The following is a 23,773-nucleotide window of genomic DNA, read 5'->3' as shown; positions in this document are numbered from 1 at the left end:
TGTTTTCCATATTTAGGGGTGCCGAGGGCAGTGGAGGAGGGAAGGGGCATTGCTTTCCAAGAAGCTCTTTTAGAATCAGAAGACCTTGGATCTGTAGATTTCGAAAGAAGTAAAATCTGAATGAGCTAAAAAGCCCTTCTATTTGCCTTGCAATGATGCAAATGAAATAACCAAAGGAAAATGCACTTGAGTGGAAAGAAAAAGATTCTCTGCATTTGGAGTGGGGTCGGTACAGTGCGCATCCTCCACATCTTCGACCTTCTTAAACTCTCTGAAACTTTAGGGTTGGCCTTATTGCCAGACTCTAGAAACCTCTAGACCTTGATCGTAAGAGAAACCACCAGTACACATACAAATAAAGAGCGAGGAGGCGTGTACGGGGATGAAGTCAAAACAGAAGAAATCAAACTCTCGTCTTGGACCCAGGGCGCTCAACGGAGCGGGGCAGCGGTGTTTAGCGCCAGAACTCAATCGGATTCATTTCCGTGTGGACTCTCGGCCCTACAGGACTCAGCGTAGGCGCATAATCTACTCTCTTGGTTCACTTCATTGGACCTAGACTGTCGCTGGCGGACACGTCCAGCGGCCGGCCAAGAGCGAGCTGTGTGGGAAACTGGCTGGATCCTAGGGAACAGACTGACTCCAGTTCCTACTCAGCTCCACCCGGCTCTCGCTTGCCCGCCCTCCCACCCGGGAGCTGGAGGATGGTCCCGGGTCGCTCCCACGGGGCTGGTCCCGGGTGTCTTCAGCCGGATCCTCTCTGTTATGTGAGTCGCGTGCGCGCGCCCAGTTTGGAGGCAGCCACTCCGGCCGCTGACAGGTGCTGCCTGTAGGGCGCGGGTGCGGTCCCCAGCGCAGCTGGACGCGCACGCCCTGGTGCGCGTGGCTTCTGAGCCCGGAACCAGCGAGGAGAGGGAGGCAGGGCGCGGCCTGGGGGACTACAGTGGACCGCAGCCGCGGAGCGCGGAGCTAGAAACTTTGCAGGCGAGGCGGCGGGGATTCCGTGACAGCGCCAACCCACCCCGGCAGGTGAAGGAGGAAGAGGCGGCGCCGGAGTCCTGCGGCCAGAGAGCCGCGGCGGCGTCTCTCCCCCGCCCTGGCCTGAAGCCGCTGGGGACTCCCGGCTTCTGCTGCTGCGCCCGCCGCCACCGCCGCCGCCGTGGGGCTCCGGGAGGAGGCGCAGCCAGAGAGGGCGGTGGAGAAGGAGGAGGAGGGAAGAGGAGGAGCTGGGGGTGGAGGATGGAGCCCCGGGCTGCCTCGGCGGGCTCGCCCGAGCCTGCGGCACCGTCCTCCTCTTTTCAGGCCCGGCTCTGGAAGAACTTGCAGTTGGGGGTGGGCAAGAGTAAGGGCAGTGGCGGGCGCGCGGGGGGCCCTGAGCGCCGCACTGCGGACACCCCGTCGCCGTCCCCGCCACCCCCTGGGGGCAGGCGGGACGCACTGGCGGGCGTAGGTGGCGCGGGCAGCAGGTGGAGCGGCTTCAAGAAACGGAAGCAAGTGCTGGACCGCGTCTTCTCCTCCTCCCAGCCCAACCTGTGCTGCTCCTCGCCGGAGGCTCTCGAGCCCGGGGGCCCCGGGAGAGCCGAGCAAGGGTCAACGCTGCGCCGCCGGATCCGCGAGCATCTGCTCCCCGCTGGAAAGGGACCGGTAGCGGCCCCAGGAGCAGGCGGAGTGACGCCTCCTGGCGGACGCTCCCCAGACTCAGCTCCCTCTTCGTCCTCTGCTTCATCCTCTCTGTCTTCCTCGCCCCAGCCACCCCCGAGAGGGGACCGCGCCAAAGATGAGGGTGCACGGCGTCGGGGCCCTGCAGCGCACTTGTGCCATCAGAAGAGTTCTTCCCTGCCCGGCACCGCCTGCCTGGAGCAGCTGCTGGAGCCGCCGCCGCCTCCCGCAGAGCCAGCTCGGAGCCCTGTGGAGCCACAGACCGCTGAGAAGGGCGAGGAGCGGGGCAGCAGCCCGGTGAGTGACTGGCGCGCGCGGCTGGAGACTAGGTGCGTGGGACCACGCCTCCAGCTTTGGGTGACCATGATCCTGGAGTTGCAGGAGTACGCAAGTGCTATTAAGTAATCAAACAGTGGCAAGAAAACATCCCTCTCCTGCTGAGTAAAGACAGCATACTGTCTTGCACTCTGACTTTACTTTTGACAGAAGTAACACCTACTGACAGAAGCCGTTTGAGTAGCTTTATGAGTTGCCAATGAAAGTGGAAGTGTTAATGGTAGTCAAATAGGAGAGGAATAAAGTTAGACATAAAGTGGGTACTTTTTGGAGGTCTCCTAAGACTTTCCAGCCATGTCACACCTTGTCAAAAGAAAAAGAAAACCAACAACTTAAAAAAAGATTCCAACCATGAATAACAGTTGGTGTAGAGGGACCAGCATTTGAAACAAATAGTTCGCAGGAATAGAAATGTGGGGAGGTGACTTAAAGGTAAACCTGAAATCATGTCTTGGGGAAACCCTTAAAGCAGAAGTCTGCTTATTTTCCCTCACTGCCTTCTTAAAACTTCCTGCTGCAGGTGGATTGCTGCCCAACGAGTGGGCAGCCTGAGTGTCTCATCTGAGTTAGTCAGATGTGTTCCTATGGCTTTTTCTAAGATTTAATAGTCATCTGAAGCGGTTGTTTCAACTATGCTACTTTATACATCATATTGATCCTTTGTTCAGGCAGGAGTCAAGTAAAAATGTACCTGTAGGATCCATAAGGCTGTCCACAGAATGGCTACTTTCACAACCTGGGTTTTGTAGAGGCGAGACTCTCCTTTTGTTAATGTTTATCAAATGGTGTTAATGCTAGCAAATACTTTGAAAGTTCCATTCTGCCAAGGACCTAAGGAACTCTTTTTAGTTTAGGAATTCTTTCTTAGTTTATTTAAACTCTCATTACTTTGAATTATTTTAGATTAATGACATATACATTAAAACTCAAATTAGATTAAAAGTTGAGTGACAAAAAGCATAATGTCATGTTTCAAAGGGTGTGATATGGGGAGAGATATGCTTTCAATTGAAAATATTTATTGTTTATTAAATTTATTGCTAATTTAATAGAATAGTTTCAGAAAATAAAGCAGAATACAAATGTTTTATTGTTTAATAAACACAATTACTTGCAGTGACCTGATGCTACTGATGTTCGAGAAAAAAAGTTTTAGCTATTCTCAGAAGAGTAGGTAGAGATATTGTTGACAAAAAAAAAAAAACTAAATAAATCTACCTTTCCTTTCATCTTGAAAGATATTTCTGGTTCCAAAACTAAGGTACAAAGTCATTTTAAAAGGATATTTTTAAATTCAGTATAGAGGAATACCATGTATTTAAAAAGTATTTATTTTCGAGTGTGTACATATCTTAACATATAAGAATTTTAGAGTTGGGATACTGTTTACGTTTGTTTTTATGAACTTTTGAGATCAGGAAGAACAAATGAACAAGACAAATGAAACACAAACTCATAGACACAGACAATAGCTTAGTGGTTACCAGAGGGAATGGGAACGGGGGAGGTAGATGAGGGTAAAGGGGATTAAATATGTGGTGACAGAAGGAGATTTGACTTTGGGTGGTGAACACGCAATGCAACATACAGATGATGTGTTATACAATTGTACACTTGAAACCTATATAATTTTATTAACCAATGTTATACCAATAAATTTTATAAAAAAGAATAAAACAACAATAATAATTGAATTATTTTGGAATATAAGTATCATATTACTGCAAATGTTAACTTACTAAATTATTTTGCAGTTTACTGAAGCAAGATATTTTCAAAACAAAAGCAGAGAATTCTGAATTGATCTTTAGGTTCATTTTTACCAAAAAATTTTCAGACTCCATCCATCTTTAAAAAATGCTGCTCTGTAAATATGAATTTTGTATTCAAGAGACCTAAACCTATTTTGGAGAAGATACTGAATAACATTATTGTGTGTCTTCACCATATGCTGAGTACTTTATTGCCTTACCCGATTTAATCCTCATAGCAGTCCTACATGATAGAAGTTCTCGTTGCCATCTTTATGGATTAAGAATCATTCCTCAAACAAATTAAATAACTTTTCCATGGTTACATGGCTAATAAATGACAGAGAGAGGTTTTATACTCAAATCATTCTCCAGAATCTTTTCCATTACTACAGTTACCTTTGACAACTTTTAGAACTTGTTATGTTTCTGAGATGACTTCAGTCCTATTGATAAATACTTGCAAGTTTACATACATTCTGGAGTTTTTTCTTCCATCTCTAGAATCAGTTCTATGATGGAATAGTTACGTTAATTTTTTTCTTTGTTCTCTGTGATGCATTGTTGCATATCAATTATATCATATTTACAAATGACATACCATCTGTAGTTCTAAAGCAGCTTTTCATTATAAAGAGTCAACATTTCAATGAAGACATAAGAGGAATAAAAAAGTGAAAATATCATTCAAAGAATAGGTGAAAGGTAGGGTGTAGGCAGAACATTAAGTCCTGAGGGGCTTGTCTGGTGCCAGACACAGTCTCAGGAAGAGCACCATTGGTGGTTCTTAACATCTCCTGCGCATAGAGGCTTCTTCCCTGGGGAGAGGACAGTTTTCTCTGTTATGAGTCACAAGTCCAGCTGTCAGCAGCATCCTCTCACCAATGCACAGGAGAGGGTTCCTCAGTCCTCTAAAGACTTTCCTGCCCAACTCAAAGGAACCCTCTCACCTCTCTGAATGGAGAAGGGGAAGAAATGAGGTTGGAATCTGGAACTGGAAGAGAACTCACTAAGATGTTGAGGAGTAGGCTCACCTCTCCTGTGCCCTTCTAAGATTCCTACGTATCTCAGAGAGCTTTCCTTGCTTTCCCAGCATCTCGTTTCTGAAGATGCTTGGGCTTGGGGAGGAAGTGTGTTGTACATGCAGGTTTCAGTTTTATTCACAGTTCACAAGAACAGATGGGAACACATCAAAGAACAGACAGTAAAAGCATTAAATCTGTCTTCAGTTTGGTTAAAAAGAACTTTCTTTCAAGGAAGAAAAGAAAATTCGTTGCAAAAACAAGGCACATGGTTCAATTTTTCTCATTCTTTGCCTGGTCCCGGCATTAGCCATATTCTGCAACACACTCCCCACCCCTCCTACCCCTAGCCCAGCATGAGGCCCCAACAACATATGTGCACATACTCTGACATTGGGTGATGTTAAACGAAAGCTAAAAATCAGTTTGGGTTGCTGGGGAAAAAAATTTGGAAGTCACTGATGTATAATTATTAAAATTGAACAAACTATCTCCCATGCCCCTGCTAGTCCTCTTGCTATTATGTTTTCTTTAGCCAAATTTACCTTTGAAACATACTATTACACATTTGAAAATGCCTTGCACATTAAATAATGTGTATTATTTAGGTTATTCTGCTTTAAAAATAATAAAAAGCCCCTTTCTTTCCACTGATTCTAATTCACGTGTCAGGCCATATTGTCACACCAGATGCATTTCATTTTCTGCAGCACAGTTGGGAAAGATGCTTTCTCAATTTGTGTGCATATCAAAAACATGCCAATTTTATGCATTCTGTCTTGATGAGTTACTAAAATTATACTTTGCTAGAATCAGAAAGTTAGTATTTTAAGATTAAGAGTGAGGAACGAATATGTTGCATTTTTTAGTGTTGTAACAAAAAGCTTGTAGTGTTTATGAATGTTAAATTTTTATTCTTTCAAATTCATTTTGTTAAAATTATCTTTTTAGGGGAGTAAAAATATATGTTTTTTTAAGCGGGTAAATTATTTAAGGTATGATAGAAATGTTTCAAAACATAGTAAGAGGAATATTCATTCATTGGGATGAAATTCCTAAAACACATCTGTGAGCTGTGATAAAAAGTGGACAAATATTTTCTAACATTAAGTCTAAATAGGAAATATATCTTGCTTTATTAATTATCTGACTTTTTAAAGAAAGCCTGTATTTTAAAAAATTATTTTAAAAGGTGATTTGGGTTAATTTTTGTATTTTTGCTATTTATTTTTCAGGTGTCTTTACTATTACTTCAAAGAACATAATATTGGGGAAGGCACAAATTAAAAGAATATAATTCTTAATATAAATGACTAAAACCACTAAAAAAATATAATCGCAAAAAGAGGCCCCTAAAAGTGTCATTAGTAGCCTTTCAAAGTAAGGGGATAGTGCATGTGAAGGATTTGATCTTAGGACATTTTGGAGCAGAGTATGAAGTAAAGTTTGATGTGTGATAACATTCTTAAAAAATCCCAGGACCATCAGTTTATTCCAGAGAAAGAGAGTAAAGAGAATGAAAGGTTTACTTTGGAGTGGAATTATTTCCCTAAAACCTTTAGTTACTCTCCAGATTATCTGGCAGATATGAGTAGAGCTATGACTCTTGCATAAATGGAAGTGTTATAATGTAGATGTTATATGAGATTGGCTTGAAACATAGTTCAGTAAACACTAGCAATTGCTGTGTTTTATTATTGAATGGTATATTATTATTGAATGGTATATTAAGGTTTTGCCGCTGCCACCATTACCAATAAATGGGTGGTTGGAAAATAGGGTAACAGGAGCTTTGCTGGTCCTTTTCATTTAATTCAAGGTTGAAAAAAAACCATATTACTTTTGGCAAGTGTGTGCACATTATCATGGAAAAAGATAAAATGGGATTAATGGATTTATAAAGAAAATAGGACAAATATTTCCCCTTTTTTGCGTTTAGAAATAAGGGATGATCTCACAAAATTAGATGTTGTGATATATCTTTGGTGCCTCAAAGAAACATGTAGGTGGTTTCTTTGCTCGAGAATTATCAAATCGTTTTCTAACTCTAGATTGACAAATAGTAAATAGTATGTCTAGATAACATTGTGAGAATTGACAAAATCTAAAGATTTGGAAGTTAGGGTTATCTATTTTTTAGTTATTGTTAATTCATAGTTCTTTACAGTATCATAGCAGACATCTGATTTAAATAAACAGACATTAATTTTTTGAAATTTGAAATTTTTTACTTTTTAGCTAGAAAACTTAACAAAAATTATGTATTTCTCTGCCTCAATAAGCCAAGCATGCTAACTAAATAAAATCTTTTCTTGATAATTGAGGCTCATTTTTTGAATACTGGCTTTTTGGGGCTTTCTTTAATGTGAATGAAATATATATTATCCTAGAACTTGCTTTAGATAAACTTGCTTGCTTTCATAAAATAACTCTGTAAAGCATATGTATTCATGCCAAGTTTATTTTGCTATAAAGTTAATTATTGAAAGGTGTCAGGCACCCTTCCTCCAGTCATTTTTTTACTTGCCAAATAATCTTTACAGTCTTTTTTTGTGAATTTTGATTTGTGGGTACCAGTAAAAATATTACCTATTCCCTCCCCCTCCCTGCATGATTAACTTTATGTGCCATTTTTTTTTTCTTTGTCAACCTTTTCTTCTAACTTACATTGCTTTTTATAAATCAGATGTGGAAAGTGATTACTATCCCTCAACAATTCAAGGTTTTATGCAAACATATTTTCTCCTCTAGTGTATGCCAATTTCTTATCAGAATTTTTTTTTTTCAGCAGACTATCAGGCCATGATTTCCCTGACTCCAAATATTTGTATTTAACATTAGTCTGAATGTAAGCAATACAACAAACTGTATTTGCAATATAATGAGATTTAAAAGCCCTTCATACTGCCTTTCTGAGAGAACAATTTTCCCGTGAAGTCTCTTTGGAGATATTTTATACCAGTCCATTGCCCATTCTCTTGGGTCCTAGACAATCTGGAAAATTATAACACATGGTGCTATAATTATAGCAAATGGACCTCTAGATATTTCAGGATCAATGCCTCCTTCAAAGCCCATGCATTCTGTTCAAAGAGGCCCCTTCAGTGTTAGCAGTCTCACCATATTTGCTTAAGCCTGAGCTACCTACACCAGCACTGCTGGCGTAGGATTTGGCAAGCCTCAGTACAATCGACCTATTTAATTGGCATTGTAAAACGGTTCAGGGAAGACCACTCAATAATCGGTTGCTGAATGAATGATGGGATGAATGGATGGGCTAGAGCTGTTCAGAGATAAGTTTTCTGGCACAGTTTCAAAATCACTTTACGGTTGTGTAATGCTGTTATTGCTTCTTGTTTCCGGGTCTTTTTAAGCCTGGCAAATGTATTTGACATTCCTCTCTTCTCCCAGCTGATGACTTGGCTTTTCTCAGCTTGTTCTTTAATGCTGGCTCATGTCCGTGGGTATGAAGTGGGGACGTGATGCCTACCAAATGGCTGCCATATTGCGCTCCCGTGGAGGATGAGGAGTGTTTCTTTTTCAGAGCTCTCTGGCTCAGGGATGTGTTTCTTTGGGCTGGTCTCTGATGCTAGGTGTTCATTTTTGCACCCAAGTCTCCTTGTCTGGCCTCTGACGTTGCACCCCCACATCTGGATTCCAGATATCTACTGTCATACTCTTACTTTTGATCTCTGAGTCTTAAACACTGCTTGAATCCTAGCTCAAAATATTTTCTTGCCTGCCTCACTGCTACTTTTCCTCAGACCCATTTCCTTGCAATAGATTAAAATCCCAATCTTGATCAAGAATCCTGTTCTCATTAGCCTAGTCCATTGCTGTCTCTTGAGTGCCAAGGGTGTGAACTCTGGTTCAGACAGCTGGCCAGTTACTTTTCATAGTAATCGCCTGTCTATACTGCTGAGACTCCTTATAAAACACCAAAGCTTCTCTTCAGAAAATCTACATTGCCAGTCAACTGCATTTGCCTGTAGAGGATGTTTTTTTTCTCCTGGGGCACTGGACTAGAGCTGACTGACCTTTTCACTTTCTCTATGTCCCTCTTCTCTTCTATTTTTAAAGCTTTCACCATGCCTACTCTTTAATATCATCACCCTTTTCCTTAGACCTGCCTGTGTTTTCCTCCTTAATCTCTCTGTCTCCTTCTATTGCTCTCTCTCTCTGTCTCTCTCAATCTGTCTCTTTACTTGCAAGACAATTTTTCGAACTTATCATTAAGCATCTGGAGCTCTGCTGACCCATAAAGCAGCCACTAACCACATGCGGCTATTGAGCACTAAAAATTGTGCCATAAGGGTAAAATGCACACTGGATTTCAAAGCCCTAGTGCACACACACACAGAGACACACACAAAAGAAAGTAAAATATCTCATGACTATTTTTTTATATTGTTTACATGTTGAAATAATATTTTAGATATAATGGATTCAATAAAATATATTATTAAAGTTAATTTCACTTGTTTCTTTTCATTACAAAAACGTGGCTACTAGAAAATTTTAAATAATGTATGTGGCTTACAATTTTATTTTTATTAGACAGCTCTGGTTTAGAGCAGGTGTTCAGACTTCATTGTAAAGTGATAGGTTTGGTGGCAGCAATCTGAGGGTGTTTCCACCTCTGCTTGTTTCGAAGTGTGTTTAGGATTTGGATACAGCGGGGTTGGGGAAAGAGGTGAATAAGTGCTCTGTGTATTCAGGGAATGGGGAGTCAGTAGTGGGATAGGCCTAGTGTGTGGGAAGGGGAGATAGTGGGAAATAAAGGTGCAGATGAAGGTGTGCTGAACTGAAGGGTGTATCTAGGATAGCAGTAGGGACCTGTGGAGGCATTTGAGCAAGGGAGAAAGGGTCAAGTGAGCCTTAGAAGGGTCAAGTTGGCAGCAGATGCATGGCCACAACAGTCCCAGTGAGAGCCTGAAGTTGGGCAGTGACCTGACCTTGGGGTTGGAAAGATGGAAATATTTGAAAGACCAAGATGTGGCTGAATCTTTAGGGAAATAGAAAGTGGAAGGAATTAAAGCACGTTTTCCCTTTTACTTATGCCTTGATTTTCTGCGTTCTGATCAGAATGTTTTTATTGAAGAGTGTTTTTCTTGGGGAGAGAGAGGGAAGGTTGAGTTTTGAGCTTGCATGTATGCAGAATGGTTGAGGGTGCCAGGCTCCTGAGTGCCAGATTGTCACCTATTTATTGTAAAAGCTCATATTCTTTAGTTATTTTGGGCTCTTTCGGCACTGAAAGTAGTGAGTGTTAATGGAACAAAAGAAAGGGCAAAATATGTTTGTCAGTTAAAAAAATCAGGTAAAACAAGAAAACCTCCTACATATCCCTATAACATAGACTCTCATGGTGCCCGATGTTAGAGTGGCTACGTATTTGGAGAAATAGTTATAATGAAAGGGTTTGGAATCCATGGGCTCTGTTGGAAGTCCACGGATTTCATTCTTCAGGCATTGTACTTCAAATGTGTTAAATATGCATTCTTTTTCTGATGGAATGATCAATTTTTTTTTTTGAAAACTGCAAATTTATGCCCTTAAGCCATATTTAACTCCTGTTCTTTTATTGAAATGTAAAATAGCTTTTGATAAAAGAAAAATTCAGCCTTTGTATAGTCGCCTTTGAATAGGATTTTCACCACACCATAGTAGAAGTCTGAGTGTTTTCCAAAATATCTTTTGAGATTGGAATAGATTTCACAGACAAATTCCACGTCTCTACAGAGCTGTTGCCAAACCTCATCCTCCTTAGAGCTCAGAACACCCTGAATTGTCGTGGCCCCCCTGACTCATGGCTGAGAGCAGACATGGCTGCACCTTCCCCTTCTTTCTTTGTGTCCCTCTATTTTTAAAAGAAAGCTGAAGGTGAGGGACAGGGCTGGGATCCAGCTGTGAGACTGGGACCTCACCTGATTCTTTCTGACCTTACATATGTGCCAATTCAACTCAACAGTTTCAAGTAAAAAAAACAAAAACAAAAAAAAAACCCCAAACATTTACTTAACCATTTTGGTCATCACCTCTGAGTTCTTCTCTTTTCCTTTTGGGCCTCCAGGCTGCATCCATTTACTCTAACCCAAGCAGGTGCTTTCGTGACTTCCTAGCCTGCTCTGTGGAGATCAGCTGAGTGAGACTTAGGGGAATAGGCAGAGATGGGAGGGACACCTGCATTTTGTAGTTTCCCAGATCCCATGCCCTCTGCCTCTTTTCAGAGAAGATGAAGCTTTGTAGAGTGTTCTTATAGCTATTTCCCTCTACCTGACATTTTCATTTTCTCTGAAATGCCAGAATATGAGGAAGAACTACATGGAACTTGCCATGAGAGGATCTTGGTGTATCTTGGATGATCAACCACAGTTTATTTAACACTGTGACAGGACTATCCAGGTGGTATGTTATTTGGGTCTTGGCTCTTCATTTTCTGCCTTTCTGCTACCTGCCTTTCAGCCATTTCACTTTTCTTTTTGAGAACATGGGTGGGGAAAATAAAAAACGAAGGTCAGGAATTTCTTTTATTAGAGGCTTTCATAATGTTTTTTTGACATTGAATTTTCTATAATTGGCTTCTATGATGTTTTGACATTTTGTGTTGCCTTGGCATATACAGTGTACACACACACACACAATTAGATCTTTTCCAGGAATGGTTTATACACATACCTCTCTTTCACACGCATCATATATTCCACAAGAATCAAAGATAACCAGAATAGCTCCAATATTTTTCCACTTCTAAATTTAATCTGATACTACTAAATTTCATTGATAACATAGTCTTTACAAATGTTTAAGTTTATCTAGTCTGAGTAGCTGTACAATAACCAGCTTAGCCAAAGAGAAAACAAACAAAAAAAACAATTAGAAGACAGCTTTTGTGGTTTACTATGGGATGTGTTCTACAAAAGGAGTGAATAACTTGCTTAAATTTAAACTAATATATAAGGAATGCCTTTTCTTTGGTAGAATAACCATTCTTCTGTAAGTATTCATTTTATTTACAGCCACCATGGAAGAGAGGTCATTGAATTATTCCCTTAACCTTTTGAAACCTAGATGTCATAATACCTAATATCTATCATTAGTAATTTGAAGCCTGGCCTGGTTTTACCAGTGATTCACAAAGTGATTCCTGCGGATAAAAAAGGGGGAGGCATTTTGGTAAGCTTCTTTATTGATATAGCTCACATTTTAATTAGAGAAAAGGTGATACCTTTAGGATAATAAAGATGTATTCTCATAATCACAGGAAGCTCAGAAGGAAAGTGGGAAAATAACTGAATTAGGAGCAAATAGATCTGGGATGACAGAGCCTTTGTGTTGGCTGTTAAACAATGTGCCATTTTCTGTTAATGTTGCTAATGATTCTTAATGGCTCTTTTTGAAAAAATTTTCTTACACTATTTTATTACTTTATTTATCCTCTTAATTATATCTGGATTGCATCCTAGTGGTGTATTTATAAGTGCCCATTTCATATTTTATTTATTTATTTTTTTATGGTGACATTGATTAATGAAATCCAATAAGTTTCAGCTGTGCACTTTAACAGTAAGGCATATATATATTTACATTGTGTGTTCACCTCCCACAGTTAGATTCTTTCTGTCACCACATGTTTGACCCCCTTTACCCTGTCTAACTCCCCGCTCCCCACACCCCCTACTCACTGATAACCACTAGTCTAATAGTCCATGTCCATGAGTCTCTGTTTGTCCTGTTCATTTGTCACTTTTAGGTTTATATCCCACATTTAAAAATTTTTTTTTTCTTTCTAGGAATATAAGTCTAATGTGAGTTTCAAGCAGCTACACAAATTTCGTTTGTATTTGATGCTAGAAATTGATTGTATGAACTAGTTTTGCATAAATATCCATAAACTTCTTCGTAGTGGTATCTATTGTGGTAGGGCTTGACCTTTACTACCCTGCCTTTGAATGGATTTTTGTCAAATTACAATATACATTCCATCTTCCAAAGTTGTGTTATATGAGGTAGGACACACTAATTGTGGTCCTTCCAGCCCACCCAGAGCTGTCTTCTCTTTGCTCAGTTGTATCCTCTCATTTCCTACTTGAGGCCAACCAACACATGGGGCTTTACCTTGGTGCCACTTTAAAATGGCATCTTATAACTAGTATTAATAGTAGCTAAACATACAGAACATTTATTACATATTGATGTATGTATTAACTCATTTTTTTACTATACTTTCTGAAGCAGGTTTATTATTTTTTGCATTTTCTAGATGAATAAACCGAAATACAGGAGATTAAGTGACTTGTCCAAAGTCACATGTCAGTATAATTTGAATCCAGGTCATTTGGCCCTTACAACTAAAAGGAAGGCTGTCTGAAATAGGTGGTGCCTGCGAAACCCAAGTGGAAGTTTGGAATGAAGTTTTAAAGCCTTACCTTCCTCCCCATCTCAGTAATGATATTATAGTTCTTCTTTGGCTATACCATTTCCTTCTCATCTTTCTTTTTTTTGAAGGTTATTTCATATACAAGTAAAGTTAATAAAAACAGGTATAGTGTCAGACATAATCCTGGTACTACCATTTACTTCTTACTTGTGGTAAGCTCTCTAAGCTCTCTTTGATTGCTACATAAAAATATAGTTAGCAACGTTTAAACGTCAGTCCTACTTAAAAAATTTTTGCTTACCAGGTACCCCACTAGATAATCATCAGTATTTCTGTTATTGATATTGTTATTAGGAACATATTATAAGTTACAGCATCCTATAATTATGTGTTTTCTATATTCTATAGCCTCATCTCATTTCTGCCATTAATGCTTTCTTGTTCCATGAAAGGCATGGCATTAGGGAAAAGAAATAAAATAGATCTATTGGTTAAGTATTCTTTATATACATCTCCCATAAACATTATAGATTATGTACATTATTTCACTTAAACCTCATAGCAGTTTTGACAGAGAGGTATTGTTCGTTGTATTTTATATCTGGGTACTTCTTAGAAAGACTAAGTAACTTGTCTGTAGTCCTGGTTCCCTTCATAGTAAGTGGCAGAGCTTGGATAACAGACATCTGCTTTCTTCCTGGGCCATAATTTCTAGGGTACCCACTACTCCATCAGGTAGCGAGGTCACCACATCAGTGCACTGGTACCAAGTATGTGACTGATACCCAAACCAGTGGTTTGTGGTTGAGTCTGGCATTTCTTCAGTATCAGCCTTGCTAATAGGTCTGAGTGTCACCATTGTATTTCTAGAAACAGCTGGAGAAATGTGCCATTATTAGTTGGAGAAAAGTATCCAGAAAGATATAGTGAATGGGAGTGGGTGAATTTGTTTATTTGGGGGATCAATTCTGAGAGCTTATATGTGAATACTTTTTAAGATCGTTCTTCTCGTCAGTTCTGTACATGGATCTTGACTTCCAATCATGTTAAATCTCTATGAAAAATAAAGCTATATTGTTTGCGAATATGCCCCTTTGAGGTATATTCCTTTACCAAGGAAAATACAAGATATAAGATAACGTCTTCTGAATTTGGTACAACTTCTAAAGTACCTTGGTAATAATAATAAGAGCACTAAATTCTTAGTCTTGTGACAGCCACTATCTTAAGTGGTTCATAGTCATTACTTCATTTAATCTTCGAGACTTTAAAGGAGCAAGAATTCTTTGTCTCAATTAATGGATAAATCAATGAAGGCTTGGAAAGGGTGAGGAAATTGCTCAGGGTCACACAGCCAGTAAATGGCAGAGCTAGGATTTTACACCAAGTGGCTGGCTCTAAAACTCATGAGTCTAACTGCCATGTTACCTGGCTTTCCTCTATATTGAAGAGCTGCTATGTCTGCTCATGAATGCTCTCATATAGCTCTTTTACAGATGACTTGGAACGGGGAAAAGATTTGGTTAAAATATTTTATATAATGAACCAGCCCCAGATATATATATATATATCTGGAAGATCTCCTTATATTATAATACCAATGATTCCTTTCTCTCTCCCTTCCTCACATACTTATTAAATATTTACCCTGTGATAGACATGGTATCTTATTGATACCTTGATAAAAAAAGACCAATTTCTGATCTGGTAGAAGAAACTTCCATTAAAAATTTAAAATACACAAATCACTATTAGTTACGAGTGTAATAACTCATTCAGAGGAGTACAGAGAACTATAGGAATGAATTGTAAGAGATCCCAACCTAATCTTGAAGAAAGGGGAGAGACAGGGAAGGAACTCCTAAAGAAGTGAAATTTAGAGTGAAATAAAAGAAAGAATAGGAGTGGACCATATTTGGGAGAAGGAGGGGAAGTAAGGGATGTGACAGATAGTTCTGAGCAGAGGAAACCACAGCAGAAGGCACTTAGAGAAGAATTGCCTGGGCAGCTGGAATTTTAATAAGAGGGCAAATGATGGGGGAGATGGGTCTGGAATGGCTTGGTAGAGAACAGATCATGCACAACCTTGTGGGGTATGGGGAGATTTTGGACTTCTGAAGCAGTCTTGAGAGCCCAGATGCTTGGCCATTTTCAGGAAAGTTCGTGACTCTGGGAATAGCTTTTCTTTGCTCTGTGTGGGACCACTTTTCATTCATCGAATTGTTTTGTAAAGAGATAGAGAAGTACGTTGGGGCTACCATTCTCTTCTAAGATAATGGTATTTTTAAAATGTAAGAATTAGAAATATCTACTGAATAAAAATATCTTTCCTTCTGGAAAAACATGTCATTTCATTCTTCCTATTGCTTTTTTTACTGAACACTGTTGGAAGGTAAGTGAAGGCAGGAAAGGCAGTCTACTCTCCCATTGTCAGGACTCAGGGGAAGGACTGTCATAGCACATTTCAGAGCCTAGGTGGAGATGAAATGAGATAAAGCTCAATGATCTAGATGTTACAGCTATAAATTATGGAAAACATAATTTTCGTGAGCTTCCAATTTCTTTCCTGAAGTTAGGTTAGGGGAAAAAAAAAGAAAAACTTTGGAAAGGGATTCTGTAAGACGGAGTACATTCAAAAGTCTATATTATTTGTTAACATAATTGTTAACAAAGGAAATAGCATCTCATAAAAACTCAATGAATAAGCCATGCCCAAGTCTTTGAGTATCAAGAACTTATATATTCTCTATCTGCTATAGTGGAAAAATGTGATGTGGTCTGTCTCTCCTTTTTTTAATTTATGTAGCATTTCGCGGGAGTCATAACCAAGTAAACAATATACTAGTCAAAGAGCAAAGAAATTTAACATTTATTCTCATTCTGTTTGGGGATCATAGACCCTTTTCAGAAACTAATGAAAGTTGTAGTATTCTCATAAAGAAACACAAATGTATGCAAAACCAATATTGTGCATTCACCTTCAATAAAGTAAATCCATGACTTCCAACCCGTGGACTCCAGAACTCTTGAAAAGTACCCTTGAGATAAAAGGAAAACTCAGTGATAGTTCTCATGAAATACAATGGCCTCATCTTAGCACTAGAAAAAATAAAATCTTGAGCCTCTGAGTTTACATCTATGATCTTATATATTTATTTATCTAAGAACTTTGCAGGGTATATGATTGAGTCAGGAAAGAGCTATAGACTGGCCTCCTAGGAAGAAGTACAGATGAGCCCAGAAATAAAAAATAGTCGTGGCCTGCAACGTTTACTGAAGAGACCAGCATACAGTTGGAACCCTAATTTGTTTTCTGGGCTCTATTTCCTGGAAGTTGATTTCTGTTCCCTTCTTATTAGTTCTTAGTATATAGACTCTTCTTTGGGACTGACCCACTAAGGAGTAAGATTCCTGTACTAGAGAACTGTACTGATGTACTGTTAAGTAAATAAAACCAAAGGAATTCTCATTCTCAGGAGATAAATACATAGGCTTAGTTACCTTACTGTCACAGCTGTTAGGATATTTGGCCTGGTTTGTACCAGCAGTAGTGTGAATAGACTTTTGTCCTTTCGGATCTCTCTACTCATTTCCTCTCAATGATTCTATGGCCATGTTTTAGAGATAAACATACTAGGAAATGTGGAGGCCTACAGTCTGAAGCTACTTTGAAAGAAGAGCTTTGCTCAAGTGAGAAGGCAGATCTCAAACCTCAGAGGTAGATAATTCAGAGGGATATGGATCTGTGCTGTGTGCGCTGAGCCTTGACAAATAGACACACAATAATTCTCCTTAAAATAAACAAGCAAACCACAGGCCTAACTCAGAGCTCCTTGCCTGGAAGCCTGATTCCCTCCTTGGGGCAGTGGCTGAGAAGAAAGATGGGTGAAGCTGGCAGTGGAATGTCAGTGCTTGTTGGAGAACTGATGCTTGGTGTACCAGGGACAAGGAGATGACATGCTTCCAGGGCTGACGCCATGGGTCCTACCAGTCGGGCTAGGTTTGAGAGGAGAAGAGGCACACAGCAGTGCCTGTCATCATAACTTGAGGAGAGGTGGGTAGGAATAGAGATGTCTAGTGAGACAGGTGGAGCTCAGGTGTCAGGGATGTCTTATTCAGGACTTTTTCCTTGTGACAGGAGCTCAGTTTTTCCTGAATATGGCTTCATTTCTCTGTTTCTGCCCTTCCCCTCTTTCTTTCCCTCAAAATTGCTTGGCTTTGGGCATCTTTTCTCTCAGGTAGGTTCTGTCTACATGGCGGGCCCAGCAACTCTTGGCATACATCCCCCTTGCCATTCCTGGGAGTGAATCTCACTGGAATGATTTGAATCCCCACTCCTACCACTGTGACCAGGGGATGAGGTGTTTGGCCAGGTCATGTGTGTATCCTTGGATCCCAGCAGTGAGGGGCATCCAGCCTAAATAATGTGGATTGAGGGTGGGTAGGAGGCAAGTCCTTAAAAGCAAATCAGGTTGCAATTGGCAGGCAGAAGTCTCCAGTGTCCACTTTGGGTTTGGTCCATAATGAGCAGTTGAGAAGATGAATGATTAGCCATTCAGAAAATCTTTCTGTGAGCTGCCAGCCTGAGCTACTGGCCTGGGACACAGTGCTCACTCCAGCTCTGCAGAAGGAGACTGTTTTATTCCTATGTTTTTAATATAAAATGAGCATAGAGTATAGAATAAAAAAGTATGTCAACTAGATTTTTAAATGCCTTTCTTCTTGAATAGGTTATACTATTTGTAAAGCCAGAGTACTAAGTACTAGTACTAGTACTAGTGCAGAGTACTAGTTTTAAAATCAGCTGTGGTACAAATGCTAGCACCTAAGTTAATCCAAAGCTTATCTCATTTATTGAGTCCTAAAATGTTGGAAAATAAACTATAAAACATACTTTACATTAGGGAGATACTGATGCTCAAGGGATACATACACTGAAGAAGTTAAGATATCATTCTCTCCATTCTTTCTTGGAGCCTAAAATACAAGCAGCTCTTGATCCATACCTTACTTAGAAGCAGTTTCATTTATACAAATATGCTTTAGTGGTATTCACACATCACTGCCTCAGTTTCTCTTACTGTCCCTGCCATCGCACTCTGGGAAAAAAATGTTGCCTTTAGAGGATGTGTGGTTTCAGTACAAAAGGAGAGAAGAATAGTGCAAAAGAAGAATGGCCTAGGCTGACCATCTTCCAGAGCTCAGTAACCTCTCCAGACCTCACATTTCTCTTCTGTAAGACCGGGGGAATAACATACCTACCTGACAGTGCTATGCAGAGAGTCCAGTGAAGCAGTGTGAGTTCCTGGCCTGTGATAAGTGCTCAATACATATTCATTATTCTCCCATGCCTTCCATGTCCCATCACTGTGAATAGCCTGTTAATTTCTACATTTGGCTTAACAAGTATTTTCTTTAAAAGTTACACCAGTGTCTTTTGGAGTCTTAAAGGACAGTCATTCACATTTAGCTATGAACTAATTCAATTTTATTCTTTCCTCCTCATTCCTGGATAGAAAACTGTAAATTTTGAATGGGGGATGGAGGGGGTGGGATGGAAGTGAATCAGCTGAATTTGTAGAATTCGTGGCAGTGACCTGGTCCTGGGCAGATGGTATAGTGAAGGGGAACGAGCTAAGAGACTGGAACATAGTGGCACTATGAATGGAAGGGCATGGAAAGGGAGTTTGCTAACTAAAGACTTTCTTTGATCCAGGACTTTGCCATAGAATGGTTCTGGATCCAGCAAGGGGATGGGAAACTGCCATGTTCTCCTCCTATTCCTCATAACTTCTTGCTCCCAGAAATTGAGCTAAAACTGCTAGGACCGAATTAAGTGGTCTCATCTGGAAACCAGCCTCCATTTATGACATTGCTTCTGTGGGCAAATGAATCCAACAGACAGCTTTCTAATGAATTTCTGGAACCTTACCAGTTCAGGAAGCCAGGAGCTGCCTGTACTTTACAGATAGTATTTTCATAATGATTAGCCTTCCTATGCTTGCAAATTTCTTTTTACCACATCTTAGAGTGGAAGGCCTCAGAAGGGGTCACTTTTAGTTATTTCTTTCACTTGATATATGCCTTTTACATAGTATAGACTCCACAATTGTAAAATAAAATGGAATAATCAATATATGACTTTTGATTGAAGAAAAACTTAATTTTTAAAGTACTAGGAGACTGTTCCTCAAGCCATGTGGTCCATTCTCAGGGTTTTATACCAAATTTCTCACTTCCTGGTGTCAAGTTGGTTTCTTGACACATAGTAGATAATAATGGCTAAAGAATGAGAACAATTGCAGCAAAAATGTGAAAAACATCTTTTAATCGACATCACCAAGAATCAGAGAATTCTGCAAATTTAAATCATGAGATTATCCTCATTATTACTATTATTAATCATTATTGTTCTCATTTCTGCCTATCAAATAGATTGGTGGTGAGTAACTTGGTGCAATCTTTCTGAAAAGTGATTTGACATACATCAAGGGTCTTTTTAAAAATATCATATCCTTTGCTGAGTACTTGATTATTTCCTTAAGATAAGAACTTGAGTAAAGATTTAGGGAGAAAGACATTCATCTCAGCTTTTTTACAGTTTGAACAAAAAAATGGTGTGTGGGGCCAATTCTCCAAAAATAAGAGATGAGAATATAAATTCAAATGATGAAATATTAATTGTATAGAATTTTAATGACATAAGAAAATTATGACAAGAATTGTAAGAAAAAAGAATTTAATAAAAACATATAATTGTATATACAGTAAACTCCTTATTTTGTATACATAGAGGTCCTATCTGGAGCATAAGCAATTACCCTTGGAACTGAGACATTTCTGAAAATGGCAGGTAGAATGACGAGAGGAATCCGGTGGAATTATCTTGGGAAAGAAGTCGTCATCAAGAGGAAGGAGGCCAGGCAGACAAAGCCTCATAAACAGGCAGGGTGAGGCTACTCTGAGGAAGGCAGGGATGCCAGTCACTCAGTCTGTGGGGGCTTCAGAACATATCTGCACTGAGAGAGAGGAGGTTTAACTGTGAAAATGATCTGTTACTGTGTAACAAACTATCTCAAAATTTAGTGGCTTTAAAAAGAAATTTATCAATTTCATTTATGGTTCTGTGAGCTAACTGGGCTCAGCAGGGCAGTTCTCACGCGGGGTCTCTTATGTAGTCGCAGTGAAAGAGCAGTTTGGTTGGAGTCATCTGAAGGCTCAACTGTCTGTACATCCATGGCTGGCAGTTGGTACTGACTGTCCCCTCAGATGTGGCTGTCAGCTGGAGCACCTATACGGGGACTCTCTATAATGATTTTTTTAATTTAATTTTTTTTCTAGGTGAGACAACCCTTGGTTGACATCACAGATTGAAAGGACCTTGTCAGCTTACAATCCCTTATTTTTTATTTTTACACCTACAGCACCTGATCTTCCTAGGTGGTCTCCCATCCAAGTACTAACCAGGCCCAATCCTGCTTACCTTCCGAGATCAGACGGGATCGGGCTTGTTCAGGGTAGTATGGCCGTAGACACTATAATGATTTTTATTATATGGTGGCTGGGTTCTGAGAAGAAGTGGCCCAAGGATGAGCATTCCAAGATACCCAAGTAGCAATGGCAAACCTTCTTATAATAGTCTCAGAAGTCCTAGATCATCCTTTGGGATGCATCCTGTTGGTAAACTAAGTCACTAATCCCAGTCCAGATTCAGTGGGTAGAGGATTAGATTTCACCTCTTGATGTGAGGGGCAGCAGGTGCTTACAGGAAGGGAAGGAATTGATGGCAGCCGTATTTCAAGCCTATCTACCACAACTGTTTGCAATAAAGAGCTCTGGAAAACGTTCCTGCATAGGACTTAAAGCAGGGCTGTTTGTACCTTAAAGTATAAGCCAAAGGAGGCAGAGAATCCTGGCTTTGGTGTCCTCAGGCTCCAAAGAGCACAGCTGTGCTTCTGTATCTGGAGGAAGTCTCTTGGGGACCAGGAGGGACAAAAGTACATGGCAGCTATAGCACTCACAACAGTGACCAAAAGAAAAAACTTTAAAGGTGAGCCCTGGCAGTGAAAGTGAGGCATGTGCAAAGGTGTGGAGGCCCCCAGAGTGAATGTCATTATAAGGCTGCAGTTCGGAAAGTAAAGAAAACAGAGTAGTTACTGAGTTCATCTGAGAAATCCCTTAGAACCTCCCAGAAATAATTCAGGAGACCACTGCAAGATACAGGGGGAGAGTGGGATTTTCAGTGGAAGCATTGAAATACAAGTTAACGACTACTAATATCACCCCATTTTTTCATCCCAACTTGATGCAAAACAAGTTACATTGACTTAAATGTATGAATACTTTGTTTCTATGTACACACATAAACATACACATGTGCAAAAGTACTTGGAAAAAAAGAAGAAGGTGCACCAAAGTGTTAACTGTGTCTTTGCGGTCTCCAAGGTCAGATCTCTTTGATATCGGGACAGCATTTCTGACTCCCTCCTTTGCATATTTTTCTGTACAGTTCCAATTTTCTGAACATTTTGCTTGTATAACTAGAAATATGTACACATTAAAAAATATGTCTGTCTTTAATGATGGTGCCTGCTCAAATGATGTCATGAGGGAAGAAGTTCTTCCTCCGCCCAGGCCCTGACTCTGGACACAACGAACTTGACAGCCAAGAACATCTACAGCAGATTTGGCCTCCAGCTCAGCACAGGGAACAATGAGTGTAGCAGGCTGAGGACCACTGGGTAAGGATGTGCAGAGCAGTCCCAGGTGGACCCTCACCAGCTCATCATCCCCCCAGGTTGTCCTCCCCAGGCCCCCAGAAGTTGTGCTTTGTTTACATGCACATCCATAGGCATTTCACTTCGATATCCATTGGGGCCATTTGATCACACTCCCTTCTTTCCACCTAGTCCCCACGAGTCCTCTTTGGTTAGCCCCCAGACATCTTTCCTAACTTCCTGGAAGTTTAATAGCATCACTTCTGCTTTCCATCTTGAAGACAAGTTTCTCAGTTTCCCATAGTTCCCTCAGCCGGAGTGCACGCATTCTGGTAAATTCCCCCACACTTTTGGAGAGTCAGCACAGGCATCATCTCCTGTAGAAAGCCTCCCCAAGCATTCTAGCCTTCTGTCCTCAAAATTATCCATTCCCAAACTGGCCTCCTATGTACTGTGTTCCACTTCCTCACAGCCCTATCCTCAAATAAACAAAGAAATAAAGTACTAGGAGAATAATTGGGGACAGACGATATGGTATGACATAAGTGAACTTTATCTTTTAATATTCTGGTATTGAATAGTGTGGCCATTTATTTTATTTAAAAAATATCTTAAGTGCTGATTAGCCATACATTTAAAAAAATTTTTAATATCTTTTTATTAATTTTTTGACATCTGAACAATAGTGAACTTTTTCAAATAAAACATTTTATAAATCCAAAACTCTGTTTTTAAAGACAGGATTTAGGTAAAGTGCTTGAAATTGCCAGACCCAGACAATTACATAAAGTCTGAAAAAAACAGGTGAACCGAACATAAAAAAGTTGAATACAAACTTTTGTTCACAAAATCATAAGTTTTTGAGTTAAGAGACTTTTTATTCTCCTGAGACTACCCCACATTGTTTCTACTACATCTACAGGGATTTTATTTTTAAGGTTAAATAATCAGTTTCTCAAATATAGATCTTCTAATGTGATTTCTAATATTTCTAAGCACAGCCATCTACAGGGTCCTCCTTCATATTTTTGTACTAGGAACTGATTTAGGCATCTTTGTTTTATTGTTGGTCCTTTTACATTATTTGTTTCAGTTTTTATGTGTTTCCTGTTACTTCCTAAGCGTGGTGTAATGCTTAAGAATAATGATGCTTTTGGTGTCTTTTAAAGGTATTTACAGAATGTCTATCTAGGCATTATGCTGGAGTTGCCTGTGGGAGTGTGTACTTTCCTTAACTGTTTCACATCTGAAGTGAACTATGTGCTCTGTACCTGGAGGAAGTCTCTTGGGGACCAGGAGGGACAAAAGTGCCTTCTGGTCCCCAAGTCTCTCTTTGATTAAAAAGTGTGTTAATTATAGATTTAATTTTTAAGAGCTTGATCCTTATAATGTAAGTTCTTCTGTGGGAGTCAATGAGCAGGCAAAGTCTTACGGAGGACAGACTGGTAGTGTGAACTTGGCTGCTTCACCAGATCCGCCTGTCTGGTGATTTGGCCATCCTCCAGTTGCTGGGGTGATAGGCCATAATGTTTCACATTGTGTTCCTCACTGGGACTTGCCCTTGGAGACAGAAAATTTCCTCTACAAGACTGTCCCACTCCAAGGAGATGCTAGGAGACAATGACTGTCTGATGAAGGGATTTAAAACCCAGCCCTTTTTGGCTCAATTTGGGTCACCTCTGCAGTCCCAGCTCCAGGGCTTGCTGTAGGATCATGCACACCTCTGATGGAATTATGTTGTAGGTCACTTTCTGTCTAGTCTTGCCCCCTCACTTCCTTACAAATGTGTGTCCTGAGGCACCCACTTCACTCCATAAACCATCTGTATGCAGCTGTCTATCGCAGAGAACATTTCCAAGGAACTCAGACTGACGGACATCATTGTTGAATTTCTTGAAGTAATCTCTGCAT

At 40.1% G+C, this 23,773-nt stretch overlaps 1 protein-coding gene and 1 non-coding gene across 24 annotated transcripts in view; one reads left to right on the top strand and one right to left on the bottom strand.

The window, feature by feature from the left end:
• Positions 1-1,224: 1,224 nt before the first annotated feature.
• MCTP1 (multiple C2 and transmembrane domain containing 1) overlaps positions 1,225-23,773 on the top strand; it is a 447,851-nt gene continuing 425,302 nt past the window's right edge. For all 23 annotated transcript variants that reach the window (XM_039875100.1, XM_039875102.1, XM_039875103.1 and 20 more), the window contains exon 1: positions 1,225-1,956. In XM_039875100.1, the coding sequence (XP_039731034.1) occupies positions 1,240-1,956 (717 nt within the window). In that variant the 5' untranslated portion in view covers positions 1,225-1,239. The remainder of the gene's footprint in view (positions 1,957-23,773) is intronic.
• On the bottom strand, positions 20,561-20,679 carry LOC120612630 (5S ribosomal RNA). The gene has a single exon (XR_005655504.1). It is a non-coding gene; the product is annotated as a 5S ribosomal RNA (ribosomal RNA).

Source organism: Pteropus medius, unplaced genomic scaffold (genome assembly GCF_902729225.1).
Source record: "Pteropus medius unplaced genomic scaffold, Ma_sr-lr_union100, whole genome shotgun sequence".
NCBI lineage: Eukaryota > Metazoa > Chordata > Mammalia > Chiroptera > Pteropodidae > Pteropus > Pteropus medius.
Note: the sequence above shows the minus strand (reverse complement) of the source record. Positions and strands in the feature narration are given on the sequence as shown.